The 14,458-nt window shown below is 55.4% G+C and overlaps 2 protein-coding genes across 2 annotated transcripts in view; one reads left to right on the top strand and one right to left on the bottom strand.

Annotated features, from left to right (window-relative positions):
• VSIR (V-set immunoregulatory receptor) overlaps positions 1-9,737 on the bottom strand; it is a 33,532-nt gene extending 23,795 nt beyond the window's left edge. The window contains exon 1 of the mRNA XM_077125005.1: positions 9,634-9,737. Coding sequence (XP_076981120.1) covers positions 9,634-9,715 — 82 coding nt within the window. The 5' untranslated portion in view covers positions 9,716-9,737. The remainder of the gene's footprint in view (positions 1-9,633) is intronic.
• Positions 1-14,458, top strand: part of CDH23 (cadherin related 23) — a 431,052-nt gene that overhangs the window by 381,514 nt on the left and 35,080 nt on the right. Inside the window, exon 39 of the mRNA XM_077125003.1 lies at positions 13,962-14,183. Coding sequence (XP_076981118.1) covers positions 13,962-14,183 — 222 coding nt within the window. The remainder of the gene's footprint in view (positions 1-13,961; positions 14,184-14,458) is intronic.

The following is a 14,458-nucleotide window of genomic DNA, read 5'->3' as shown; positions in this document are numbered from 1 at the left end:
TCAAACTTAGGCACTTAGACACTATACTGAAGAAAAAGTTCAGAAACTGGCAGCCCACTGGCCACAACCAGACTCCAGATGTATTTTATTTCCCCCCACATAAATTAAAAAAAATTTTTCATTGTGAAATTATGACAAATATACAAAAAAACAAATAAATTGCCAAGTACATTTTAACAAGCAGTTATAGAACAGATCATAAAGTTTGGTATGGGTTACAGTTCCATGAGTTTTTGTTTTTTTCTTCTAGCTGCTCCAAGACACTGGAGACCAACCGAAATATCAGTATAGTGATTCAGCAGTCATACTCATTTGTTAAATCCTGACTTCTCTGTTATGCTATATCAAGGACTTACTTTTTTTTTACTTTTTTATCATCATAATTGATTTTTCTCTTCTTTTTTGTGAACAATAACATATATACAAAAAAGCTACAAATTTCCAAGTACAGCACCATAATTAGTTGTAGAACATATTTCAGACTTTGACATGGGTTACAATTTCACAATTTTGGGTTTTTACATCTAGCTGCTCTAAAATACTGGAGACTAAAAGAGATATCAATTTAATGATTCAGCATTCATATTCATTTGTTAAGTCTTATCTTTTCAGTATAATTCCACTATCACCTTTGATCTTTCCATACCTCTCACTGGGGTTATTTGGGCTTTGGCAATTCTAAATTTTTTGTATTTTGGAAGGGTCTGTCACTAATATAGGGTAGGGAGATGGAACTATCTGATGTTCTGGAGAGGTTGGGCTGGGTGTCAGGACTTATCTGAACCAGGGACCCATCTGGAGGTTGTAGGTTTCCGGCAACTTACTCTGGTGCCTGGAACCCTTGTGGAATCTTATATATTGCCCTAGGTGTTCTTTAGGATTGGCTGGAATGGTCCTGGTTGGGGATTGGCAGGTTATGATAGGTAGCAAGGTCTACCTGAAGCTTGTGTGAGAGCAACCTACTAAGCAGCCTCTTGACTCTATTTGAACTCTCTCTGCCACTGATACTTTATTAATTGCACTTGTTCTCCCCGCTTTGGTCAGGCTGGAATTGTTGATCCCATGGTTCCCTCACATAATTTTAATTTTTTTGAGATTGCCACTATTTAAACACTAGGAATTGGATATAAACTTAACAACTCGTTTCTCTTGGAAAATCAGAAGATAACATTAAACTAACTTCCTTACAAAGCAACTGTCAACTAGAACTGTATAGCACCCCCTCCCCCTCTTAGATATGCTCCAGCGTTCCCACTTGCCACAGTTTCCTCTAGTCTCTAATGTTCCCCAGCCTGCTTCACTCCCTCAGCATATTTGCTTGATTCCATGGACATCTGAGTGTGTGATCTGTGAGTGTGCTGCCTTGGGCTGGCCAGGGTGGGGCTCTACTGGCCAAGCCCACAGTCCTGCAGGTGTGACCCTCAGGCTCAGAGAGGAGACAGTCCACCCGAGGTCCCCAGCAGGGGCCTGGCAGAGGAGAGACTGAACCACATCTTCTCTCACTGCCAACCCATTGCTCTCGGCCCCGCACCAGGCTCAGTGGAAAAGAGACCCCAGAGAGCTGGGCTGCACCCAAGCTCCTTCCAGGCCAGCTTGGACTTCCTCCTTGTAGGCCCCTGAGGGTGTGGCCTCAGAACTATGGCTGTGCTAGAAAATGGAGATGAGGCGTAGCTGGGCAAATTAACCTCCTCAGACACTCCCAGAAACTGAAGAGTGGGCTGGCAGTTGTCTTGGTCCTGAGCTCCACCCTTCCCAGGAAAAGGCCCTGTGGCAGCTCCCACCAGCATCTCTCCCAGCTGAGATCCCATTTTTCCTTTGCCCAACATCATCACGCCCCAGAGCTGACCCAGAGCCACCTGGAGCTTGGAGCAGAATGCAGCTCCAGCAGCCTTTCCCAGGAGCGCACCCACCTGGGAGGCTGGCAGAGACAGGAAGTGAGGTGTGCGGCGGGGGGGCTACTACGTGGGCTGGGGAGTGTGGACCGGCGGAGCCGAGGTGTGGGCAGGGTGGGTGGGGTGGGCGTTGATGTGAACAGGGGGTGGGACATCAGGCGAAGCGCCTCCCTGGGTCCCTGCAATGTGGTAATGACCTTGGAACTGCCTGGACCGCCCAGGGGTGGGGATGAGGGGGATTTTCTGTGCCTTCCCTTGCAGATCCACAAGGGGACAGAGAAAAATGGGGGTCAGGGACAGCGGGGGGAGGACACACAACACCCCACCCCACCCCCAGCACCACCCCTCCAGGCCTCAGAAGGGCCTCTTCCTCTTTTATGAAAAGAAGAAGCAGCCCCGGGATGCAGGTCAGGAGTGAGGGTTTGGGGGGGCAGGGATGTGCGGAGTTTCAAGATGGGCGTGGGCCAAGGGGCTCCAGGGTTCTGTCCTGGCGGAGAGGGGGCAGAAAACATGCTATTTGTCGTGCTTGAGACTCCAGCCAGGACAAGGCCCAGAGCAGCCTGTCCTCGGGAGGACACTCCAGGTCACGGCGGTGGGGAGGACGGAGCACGCGCATGTGCGTGCCTGCACCTCCGCCACGGGCCTCAGCACCCCCGCACGCGCACACGTGGTGAGGGGATATATATATATAGCCCGACTGGAATTACAATCATTTGGCAGGAGGATGTTGCTTATTGTCAGGAGCAGATCCTTTGGAACACCTGGGTCATTGTGGGAGAACCAGGAAAGTGGGTGGGGAGGAAGGTCCCTGGCTCCAGGGTGGCCGAGAGCTCACGGGACAGGAAAGTGTCCCTGGGCCTGAGCTCGTGCCCAGCGGGAACCGGGCAGTCACTGTGCTGCCCTTGGGACCCAGCATCCTGCCCACCCCACCCCCCAGGCCCCACCTGCCATTGGGTAGAGAAGTAGGGGGCACCTAGAAGGAGAATGCTGTGAACCGGGAAAATGTTGGGTCTCAGGTATAAAACCCTATCCTGGGCTGTAAGAGCCAATGGCCTCAGTCTCCTCTTAGCCAGGCCCTTGCTGTGCTGCTGCCATGGGCAGCTCCCATCCCTTCTCTGAGCAACCCCCACCCCTTCTCCCCTTAACTTGAGAGACTCCCCAGGCTCCTAGGTCCCTTCCAGCTCTGAAATCCCAAGGGCAAGTGGGAGCGATTGAGGTCCCTGAGGTCAAAGAAAGAGGGCAAGAAGTGGGTTGCAAAGGTGATCATGGGCACTTGCTAAGTACCTTACACTTGCCGCCTTGTTGAATTCTCATACACCCCTCTCATCACTATCGCCCTTTCAAAGGTGAGCTCAGAGAAGTCAGGTGACTTGCCCAAGGCCACACAGCCAGCATGCAGCTGAGCAGAGCTGTATACCTAGGACATTCCAGCCTTGCTCACAGGGAGAGCCCCCACCCCTCCAATGGGCGGCGCTCACACCTCATCCTCCAGCTATTCAAAGAGAGAGTAGACTAACCTCTAGTTGACCTCAGCCTGAAAACATCATTCTTTCGTTCCACAAAGTGAGCCAAGCTCAAAGCAGAGAGACCGTGCGGAGCACAGAGTTCAATAAGGGACACCCACTCAGAATTTAGTCCTGCTTCTGCCACTTTCCAGCAGTGTCACCCTCAGCCACAGGTGAGGCCCAACCTGCTGTACAAGGTTCTGCAGCGGAGGGAGGAGTTCTTGTCTGGCATCGTCTCTGGACGCCTGTTTTCAGGCGCTTCTCCTCTCCCCGCCTGGGTGTCATGAAATGTGGTGGGCGTGCACGCGACGGGTGTGTTTGGATGTGGGTGTGGCTAAGCCTGCGGATTTTCCCCGCTGCTGAGCCTGCGGTCGCTGGGGCCACGCCCAGCCTGTGGAGGTGGGTCCCTGGCTTGATTAGTCAGGTCTGGGAGGCCCCACCCAAACAGCTGAAATCTGTCCAGCTGCTAGGGGGTGCCACGTAAACAAAAGTGCCTGTCTGCCATTGCCAGCCCCAGGGTCGAGCCAAAAGTCCAGCTGGTTGCACTGACAGACGGCCCCAAATGGACACGGAACCTGGCCCCTGGCTCCCTGCCGTCCCTCGGGATGGTCCAGGTTGAGTGGGTTCCTCTTTATCGGGATGCAGTGCACAGAGGGAAACAGAGACAGGGACCAATCAGGCCTGAGTCGGCGCCGCTAAACTCCAGGAAATGCCCCTGGAGTCAAAGGGCTGAGAGCTGCAGCCAGCGGGCCTGCCCACCTCTGGGGCTCTGCGAAGAGCTCAGGGACAAAGGGCATCTCAGATGTGTTTATTGATACCTGCCCCACCCCCACCCTGCAGGAAGTGGCCATTCACATCGGACCAAGGAGGCCGGGAAGGGGAAGCCGGGCTCTATTGGAGGAAGCGCCGCTTCCAGAATCTTGGGAAAGCGTCAATGCATCCTGGGCTGGGAGGCTCTGGGCCAGCACTCCTCCCCAGGGACGGCCTGGGCAGCTGGCCAGAGGCCTGGCCGGTGGATGCTGCACTGGATGACTCCTTCCCAGGCTCCCCAGACCCTCCCTGGGGAGGTCCGTGTGCAGCCCAGACTCCAAGCTCCAGCCTGCTTACCCTCAATTCCCTGAACTGTGAAGACTTCAAGTCTCTTTTTGTCCCTGCCCTTGGTGCAGGAGGCTCAGTGGTAGTAGCAGCAGCTGGCCCTCGCTCTGTACCTTGTCCCCTTCTAAGCCCTGTTATATGGATTTGCTTACCCCATGAGGTCAGTGTCATTATCGTCTCCATCTTACAGCCAAGGAAGCTGAAGCATGGAGGTTAAGTAACTTGCTCAGAGGCTTCCAACTACTAAGTGGGGGTACCAGGATTTGAACTCAGGTAGTTGGAGAGTTCTGGTGCCCCCTGCTACACTCTAGAGTCTCGGGGTAACCAGGGGCTGGCTGTAGGCCCCACCTCCTTCTTGCAGATGGGCAGATGGCCTGGCCCATGCAGGACCAGCTAGCCTGGACCCTTGCCAGGGAAACTGCTAGCTCCTTCTCCCTCTCCTGTCCTGGGCTGGCTGGTTGGCCCCAGCATGGGGAGGACTTGGCTGAGCTGCTTGCTATATTTAGTTGGATGTGAGCTCTGGCTAGGAAAGTAGAGAGGAGTTGGGAGAATTCAAGGCTGGGAGAAGCCCAGAGAAACCCTGCGACTGGGCCTGGCCTGCAGGTCTGGCAGCTAGCTCCAGGGTTGGGGAGCACTGCCCCCTCTCCCTTCCTCTAGGAGAGCTGAAACCTGCCCCTGCCTAATGCTCCTTACGGTGGGGAGGCTGCTTCTGGGGTGAGGGGAAGGAATTGACAGCATCTGTAGCACAGGGAGTTTTGCTTTTCATTTTACAGCAATAAGTAACATCAAATCACATAGAGAGAAGTTATTCTCTTTTCGATTCTCTTTCAGTCCTGATTACATCAAAGCGAAATTCCGGTTTGATACTAACATGTCCTCAAAACATCTCTGCCACTCGCCAATCTTCTTTACTCGGTGTGTTTGTTTTTGTTTTTGCTAAGGCACATCAGGTCTCAGGCTCAGTGCTTTCCCTAGGCTACAGTGTCCAACTAAAATTAATACCCTTATTTGGATTTCCTATTATCTCCTTTCACAATTTTGTTCTATTTATGGCACGTGATACTGACTTTCCATTTATGGCAGTGATACAAAGTTTCCTTTTAAAATGTATGCACTTAAGTAAAAGAATGAGTAGGCTTAAGGGGAAAGTAAATAAATATGATGGTAGGTGGGCCTGCATATATAACTAAGATGATAAGTAAATGACTGCCCCTTAGAAAACACCATCATGGAATTATCCCTCAGAACAAAGTGGTTAACCTTGCTGAAACCATCTCATCCTGCCCGTACACTGCACAGATGAGGGGGAAGTATGTTCTGGGTCCCAAGATGAGTGAAAAGGGGAGGCAGGGCTTGCTCTCAGGTCCCCATGGGGAATAAGGCCCTACATGGAGAGGTTAAAGGAACTGGCTTTTCTTGGTCAGTAGCGAAGCAACCTCATTACTGAATCAGAGTTGTGCAAGATGGCAACCAGCGTCTTTCTCTTTGGGGAGGGTCACCCAGAGTAAATAGCTGAATGTAAAGATCAAAATGTGGGAAAGATCCCACCGAGATAAGCAAATCCTGGCAGGGGCTCCTTCGAAGTTGCAAAGTCCCTATTCCTGGGAAACTCTGAGAGGAGAATCGGTACCTCCATGGACACTGCAGGCTGTAACTGCTCATAGAGGGGTGGCTGAAGTGAGTCTGTGCAGCCTTCAGACCTCCAGGATTCCTGAGAGTTCAGTCCCAGTGAAACCAGCCCACACCTTCCATGCCCTGGATACTGTGCAGGGTCCTGTGGGCAGCAGGAAGCTCAGATGGGGAGCCAAAGGCAACCGAGCTATAACAGGACATCATGGAGCCCTCATGAGGGGCCAGGCACTGTGTTACGTGTGCACTCCGAGAGAGAAGCTATCATTAGCCCGATTTTAGAGATGAGGAAACTTGCTCAGAGATGCTGAGCAACTAGCCCAAAGTCACAGAGCAGTTAGTGGCCAGCTTGGGATTTGAGCGGAGGTCTAGCTGAATCCAAAAGCTAAGCTGTTAAAAAAAAAAAAAAAAGCTAAGCTGTTAAGCAAAGGACTGTGCAGGAAGCCTCCAGCATGCAGGCCATACAGCTCTGGGTCCCTTGCTTTTGACAGTCTTGCCATGGAGCAGTGCTTGGGCGTAGCAGCACTGCTGCTGTGAGGACCCAGGGTCCACCAGAAACCTCATGGCTGATCCCTGGATCACCCGCCCTGGTGAGGACAGGCTGCCCTGACTGAATAGTTGGCCTAAAACCTGTGGCCCGAGCTCTGTTTGTGGAGCTCAGTCTCCATTCCTGCTGCAGGGTCTCTGCCAACAGGCCAGGTGGACACTGAGGAACCCTCCTTCCTTTCTTTCTTTCCCTCAGTGCTCACTCAGGCCCTGCCCCACCCCAGTGCCAGCACCACCCCCACCCCCACCCCACTGTATGCACACAGGGAGGTGCCCCTGTTAGCTCTCAAGCAGTACAACTCCTCCCTAGACTACCTACCGCCAGAGGAGATCAGGCCCCAGCAGGAGGCCTTTGTCCTACTGGGGGGGAAACAGGAATGACCACAAGGTGTTCCTGGAGGCAGCCAGTCCAGCTCACTGGGGGGACCTCCAGTACAGCTGTCCCCTGGGTGTCCTTGGCATTGAGTAGATGCCCTCCATGCCCATGGGCTGGCCCCAAGGCTGTTTCTCTACACCCCAGGGTAGTGGGTTCTGGATTTCCTAAGAGCTGACCATCGCTGCGTCAGAAGCTTGCACCACTGGGTTACTCAACAAGGTCCTGCATCCTGGTTTATCATGAAATGGAAGATGCTGCAGGGGAAGGGGGCGGGGGTCTCCCCTCCCTAGTGCACCCTTCGAGCTTGAATGGGCTCAGACCCTCAGGGCGAGGCAAGGACAGTAACTTCAGTGGGCCCTGGGAATTCCGGGAAGGGTAGAAACAGCTTCACCATCCTTAGGGTCTGCTGAGGTCCTGGTTTCCCAGGTGCCTCCTTCCCCCCAGCTCACTCTGGGTCTGGCCCAGGAAAGAGGTGTGATCAGTCTCTCCTGGGTCCCTGAGCGCCATTCTCCTCTGTGCTGGCCCAGCCCCAAGTGCTGGAAATCAGGCTGCACCAGCCTCCTTCATCTCACCTCCCCAGACAGAAATGCTCTGACTTGGAGCAGCGGGGCGCGGGAATCCCAGCGCTTCAGCAAGCTGATGGGTGGGGTCTTCCCAACTGCTAAAAAGGCACTCAGAATGGTGCCAACTCACAGACCCTCCTGACCATGCCTGGAACAGGCCTCCATCTGTCATCTCCCTTGTTGCACAGTACTACTTGCACAGTACTGATTGCACAATACTGCTAGGAAATAGGATGAATGCCCATTAGCACGTCCATATCACAGCTAAGAATATTGAGCCTGGAACAGTTCAGGGCTAAGAAAATTTTCCTGACCCTTTGCACTGGAAAGCTGCTTTGAGCCCTAATTATCCCCCAGAATTGGGCCCAGGAAGACATGGCCCTTTGGAGCACCAAGCTGATTGAGTGGCCAAGAACTCTGGGGGTGAAGGTAACTGGCTAAGAAGACAAGACGGGGGGCGGGGAGTGGGGGACTCTGAGCTGCTTTGTGAGCCGAGTGTCTATGCCAGTTTCTCTAGAGCAGTCCAGCCAGGTGAGGGCCAGGAAGGGGTAAGAAAACAGGAAGGGCCTCGCGGGGTCACTTGGGCGAGAATGGGGCAGGGTAAGCATGCACTGGCCTGTGGTGGGCTGGGGGCTGCCCCTCCTGCCTGCTGCCATTCCCCGCTCCCCCTGGAAACCTTGCCCTGCCACCCGTCCACGGCCTTGGGGATGGGACAGCCACCCGTATCTCAGGAAGACACTCTCTCCCTCCCCTTGGCTGTCATCTCGTGGAGCACCCAAGCTGGGGCTCAGGCAGCTCTGGTCTGTGGGATGTATGCTCCCTCTTCCTTATCAGAGGCCCAGGCTAGTTTCTAAATACTGAGATACCACACTGCCTGGAGACAGCCCTGCCTGTTACTCAGGTGCCTTCTGGGTTCTCTTGACCTCCTCCTCTCTCCCTTACCCTGCCCCCTCCTTCTCTCCTTCTGACCTGCCTATAGGATCCCTCTGTCAAGCTTTGCTCCTGCCTCCCTCTCACTCCTTACAGGACTCACACTTTCCCTGGGCTCTGCTGGTGAATTTTGGTCCCATGGACTGCCTGCTGGCCCCCTCTTGAGGAGCAGGCCAGAACCAGGAACCAGGGACCGGGCTGTGAGTTCTGGGGCTTCTCCCCACCCTCTGCCTCCTGTCTGGCCTTCGGCAGAAGAAAGTCGTGTCTCCCTGGGCGGGGTCTCTGTGTTTGAGCTGGGGAAACCAAGGCCAGAGCGATGCCACGTGTTACCAAGGAGCCAGAGGGACTGGTGGCAGAGCTGGAAGAGTGCCCCCTCCTCTCCAGTGCCCCACTCCGGTCCCTGAGCTTCAGCCTCACTAGAATGCCAGGAACCAATTCACTCTTGGCCACCGACCCTCACAATAGGGACCAGCGGGGCAGTCCTGCCTACATCTGGGAAGGGGCCAGTGCCCACCCTAACTAGTCCTTTCTTTGGCCCCAAGAGCCTTCCCTGCCACGCCCACCCCCCACCAGAGCTTAGCCAGGAGTGTCACCAGGACACCAGGTACTGGCTGTCAGCCCACACACCCTATGCCCTCTGAGATTGTGGAGCCCTGAGACAAGGGGGGACAGGGAAACATCGGAGCTGTCAAAAGCCAGTCACGTCCACAAGAGCACACTACGGCTGTCCCCACCCTGTGTATCTCCTGCTCTGCAGAAGCTACTTGTGCCCCAGGCGTTCTGGGCAGGGAAGGCTGGACAAGCAGTCCTCTCGGGACAGCCTTGCCTGCTGCTGGGGCAGCTGTCAGAGCGTGCAGATGTGCCAGATGCCCCACCACAGCACTTGAAAGACAACAGCTGCACCCCGCCAAGCGGCCCCAGCAGCCTCCATGCCACGGTATGGGGGAGCACAGCAGGCGCGGGGGCTCCCAGGACACCCCCATCCCACCTGCAGGTCCCCTCCGCGGTCGGGTCCCAGTGCTCCCCCCCCCCCCACACACACACACACACTCCCTACCCCAGCCACAAGCACCCAACCTCCCGTTGCCCGGCCTTACCTCGAGAGGCAGCCAGGACGAGAGCGAGGACCACGGGCCCCCAGCACCGGCCGACGGCCTCCGGGACCGCGGAGACGCCCATGTCGCCGTCGGGCGGAGCGGCGTCGGGCGCGGCGGAGCTGCAGCGGGGCGGCGGGCGCGCGGGGCGCACTTCTGGCGCGCGGGGAGCGGGCGGGACGCGGCGGTTCCCGGGACACCTCCGGGCGAGTGAGCGCCCAGCGAGTGAGTGCCGAGGGCCGGCCCCAACGCCGCCCGCTCCCGGGCCCCGCAGCGCCACCGGGGGGCCGCGGGGGCAACTGCGTCTCCCCAGGGCCCCGTGGGAGGGGCTTCCCGGCGCCCTGACACCACATCCCCTCCGTAGAGGTGGGGAAACTGAGCCCCAGACAGGGGAGCCGGCTGGGTGTCCCAGTGCACCAGCTCCTGTGATTGCTAGTTTAAAGTCCTTTCTATTTTCCCCTATGACTTTTCAGAGAAGATGATGATTGTGGTACAGCCTAAGAAGAAGGTATAACTTAGCATGATAGGTAATGCTAGTTTATGTCTGTCCTGACCACCATCCTTTGAGCTATCTGCGGGTGGGGACTTGTACCCTACATCCCCCAGCCCCGGACCTGATATGCCTGTCACCAGCGCTCCCGAGTTGTGGAAGAAATGGATGAATAAATAAGTGGAATCTGACTTTTGTAGAGAACTAGGCAAATTGTGTGCATGCACACATGCGCAGATGCACATGCACAGCCGCACAGACACGGAGCAGGCACAAGTATACACAACAGGCCTGGCTCACCCCTACATGGAATATACACGCGTGTTCAACATCCATCCGCGCGTCCCATAGAATATCACTCAAGCTCCTGTCCCCACAGGACCTCAGCTCCTCTCCTGCTGTGCACCGCTCTCACTCCCGGCTGTCCTCGATGGCCTCAGGACACACTCATGCACTTTCACAAGTGCCTGTGCTCTGGAGTCCCTGCCCAGCACTGCCAGGGCCCCTCCTCTCCTATTGTCCAAATTCCTCTCATCCCTCAGGGCTCCGCTTCTCCCCTTCAGGAAGTGCCCCCTGGTCCTTATTGTCCACACCCCCTCCTGGGCTAGACTATGAGCTTTGGGGACCAGGACTTTTCCCTGATGCTTCTGAGCCCCTGGCACAAAGCTGGGTGTGGAGAGGGTGTTTGGTGCCCCCTTATCTGAAAGAACAGACCAATGAGTGCCTGGGTGGAGTGGAGGTGACCGTGGCTGGCACCGAGGAGAGGGAAGAGCACAGCCATTTTATCCAGTTCATCCAAGCCTGGCCAAAGCGTTCTGAGGCTTTGCTGGCCTATTTGGGGTCCTGAGCTCACAGGTGACCCCCTGACTGAAGAATGAGAGTCCAGCTGGGTCAGGAGTCAGGATAGTGGGACTAAATGGGAGCCAGGAGTTCTGGAGGCCCCATGGGTGGCCTGATCCAGGTCACAGGCTCTCTGGGGGCTCCTAGGGGGTGTCCCCCTGTCCTGGCTCCTAGGGCAGGCGACGCTACAACAGAGGAAGGGCAGGGCCTCAGGGTCTTACCAGATGACCTGTGCGGGCCCAGCCACCTGGGACGGGACCCAGAGGCTGATGGGACATGACCTCAGGTTCTTGGCCAAGACCCTGACCTTGTGACTCCACCTTGGGAGACAGCCCAGGGCGCTTCCTGCCGGCAGAGTGTGAGCTGTCTTCTCCCCAAAGAAGGTACAAAGCCAGAACTGAAGTCATGTGGGCACTGGGCCCCCTTCCCACCATGGCCAACCTCTGGCAGACTTGAGGCTGGCTCACTGGGGAGTGAACCTGGAGTGCCTCAACCCTCTCCCCAACCCCTTTCTGACCTGGCCTCGCCCAGGCTACCTTTGAAACCTGACTCCCCCTGTCCCAGGACCTAGTGGGTGAGTGGGAAGAGCCTAGGAATTACGTGAAAGGAAGCAGGGAGAAATGCCCTGCCAACCCCTTCCCCAGAGGACTAGAGCAGCCAAGCTGGGCCCAGCCACTTCTCCTCCTTCCTCCTCCCCACCGCACCGCCCACCAGGGAGCCTCGTGGGGTGACATCAGGGTAAGACACTGAGGTCAGGAAGGAAGGAGGCATTGCCCAAGGTGCTGGCATGATCCGCACACCCCCAAGCCCTGCTTCCTCAATGCCAGGGCCTGCAGGAAGGGCCCAGCTCAGAGGGCCTTTGGGAGCACTGTCGTCCTTCTCAATTCCAGAGGCCAGAAGAGGAGGTCAGCCTGCCTTCCCCCACCCAGATTCAGGCCTGGTCTCAGAGCAGGAGAGGCCCCATGAGGAGACTCTAGTAGACCTCCCCGCAGCTCCCACCACCGCCCTGCAGACCTCACAGCCCTGTGAAGGGAGTCTGGGACGTGTGTCTGAAAAATGTGTCCCTGATAAACAGCAGCATCCCACCCCCCACCGTGAGGCTGGAATCTGGCCCCTTCCTGCAAGGTCAGGCTCTTGCTAGCAGAGCAGTGGGCTCAGTGGGACTCAAGTGGGCTCTGCTTTAGGGTGAGGACACAGCTGTATCCAGGCCCGGGCAGTATTCATTGCTCCAAGATTTGAGGGCCCTGCCCGGTATTTTAAACTAAACCCAACATGGATACATTATGGAGAAAGATGTAAAATCTGCAGGACCTTTCAAAGATAAAGGGAGAGATTTCAAAGACATTGCATTCCTGGGATAAACCCTTCAGGATATTCGCCCAAACTCTGCAAATTCCCTCTCCACTCTTTGGTGCAGTGAGAGATGTTAAAAAAAAATGCATTTTGCCTCCCCTCCCTGAGTGTTTGTGTTTAAATAACTAATTCACTGAGCCTCTCAGACCCAAACAAATGCCTCCTGAGCGGCAGGGCTTTAGTCCACGTGGCTGACGACAAAAGGTCAGAACCCCAGGGGGCCAGAGCTGGAAGGTCTTTTGAGATCAAGTCAGGCAGGAAAGGTCCAGGGAGGACATGTGGCCCGCCCAAGGGCACCCAGCTCTATTGCAGGACTACCAGCTCCACTGGCTTTTGAAATGGTTTTCATTGCCCACCCCCCTAAGATGCAGAGGAATTACTCAGAGGAATCACTGCTTCCTCAAGGGCAGCACAGCCCTCCTGGGTCCAGGCCCCCTGCCCATCTGTCTGTCCCCCTACAGGCAGCTCCAGAACTAGCCAGGCCTAAGGAAAAAATTATACACAAGTTGTCTACACTCAGCTTTTTTTATATCACCTGTTTTCTGTTCTCTGGCCTTGGCAAGCGCTTCGCCACATTCTCTCTACCCAGACATCTTTGCAGTTGTTATAACCTAGTTAGTTTATTATTAGGCACTAACTGCAGTCTGGACCAGTCGAAGTCCTGGCAGGAAACAGATGGCCCCCTCTGAAAGGCCTCGGCCAAAGACAGTTTAATGGAGGGACTCTTCACGAGGGACGATGCCCAATCCTCTCTCTTTCTGCCTCCTGTCTTCCTGCTGGCTCAACCCGTCAGGAAGCCAAATGGCAAGGCAGTCCTGGTAAGGCAGTTTGCGAGGCACATCCTCCCGGGTACAGAAAAGCAGAGAGCGCGGGCGGCTCCCCTGGCTAATCTCCTGGTTCCATTTCTCTACCCTGTTTGCGAAGTGCCCTTAGCCCTTAGCGGTGGCCCTGGGTACTGACGGCTGAATGTTCCTTGTGGTCTGGTCAGCCCAAGCGCCGTCCAGAGGTGGCCAGTCACAGGCGAGCGGGCTGCAGAAACCGTGCTTGCAATGACGTCCTGTTTTATGGGTTTTCTTTTTCACACAGATCAACAAATTCTAACCATGAAATCGTCCCAAATCCAACATCTTTCCCCTTAAAAACGCTGTAAATAGGTATTTCCTCCATGTACATGATAAATGGATGGAGCTTAAATCCTTTGTGGGATTGACTGACCCTCCTTCTCACCTCCTGTGTTCTGACAAGAGGCCCAGGGTTCGTAAGACACTGGCCCAAGCAAAGCTGTGGGCTGAGGGTGACTACGGGGCTTCAACTTCTATGCCGGTTTTATTCACTAGGTCACTGTGCCGAGAAGGATCCTGAGATTGCCCCTGCCTCGGCAGTGCTATGATTGATTAGTGATGTCTGCTGTGGGCACAGGGCAGAAGAGTGGGAATGGGAGCGCCATCTTGGGCCTGAGCCATTTCCTAGCCTGACTTTTAGTTGAGCTTCATGTGCTTTACTCCTCTACTGGCCTGTGACTTCCCTCCCTCCCATCCTTTCTTCTGCCTCTCCTCTCTGTGTTGGATCACACCAAGTGAGTGGAGCCTAGGAGAAACTCACTCTTCCTAGCCACCTGATCGAGAAACTTGACCCTGCCTTTCCACAGGCTACCACCCACGTGTACGTGACTGTTGTGGACGAGAACGACAATGCGCCCATGTTCCAGCAGCCGCACTATGAGGTGCTGCTGGATGAGGGTCCAGACACAGTCAATGCCAGCCTTGTCACCATCCAGGCGCTGGACCTGGACGAGGGGCCCAATGGCACCATCACCTATGCCATCATCGCAGGCAACATCCTCAATACCTTCCGTATCAACAGACACACGGTCAGCAGCTGGCAGTGGGGTCCAGGGATCAGTGGGTGCTCAGAGACATCATGGGAGGGTGGTGGGAAATGATGCAGGAAATGCAGGAGGCAACACTGGGGTCAATCAGTGTGGGGAGAAATGAAATGTTCTGGTGGGGTGGGATGGGGTCTGGTCGAGAGGGCAGCAGTGGGTCCCCACCCTGGCCAAGGGGGTCAGGGCCTAATTCCCCACTAGGGAGCCCCACGAAGGAGCAGGTTCCCAGGGCACCCAAGACCCACCACCCACTGGCCTTG

The sequence above is a fragment of the Tamandua tetradactyla genome, chromosome 13 (genome assembly GCF_023851605.1).
Source record: "Tamandua tetradactyla isolate mTamTet1 chromosome 13, mTamTet1.pri, whole genome shotgun sequence".
NCBI classification, from domain to species: Eukaryota; Metazoa; Chordata; class Mammalia; order Pilosa; family Myrmecophagidae; genus Tamandua; species Tamandua tetradactyla.
Note: the sequence above shows the minus strand (reverse complement) of the source record. Positions and strands in the feature narration are given on the sequence as shown.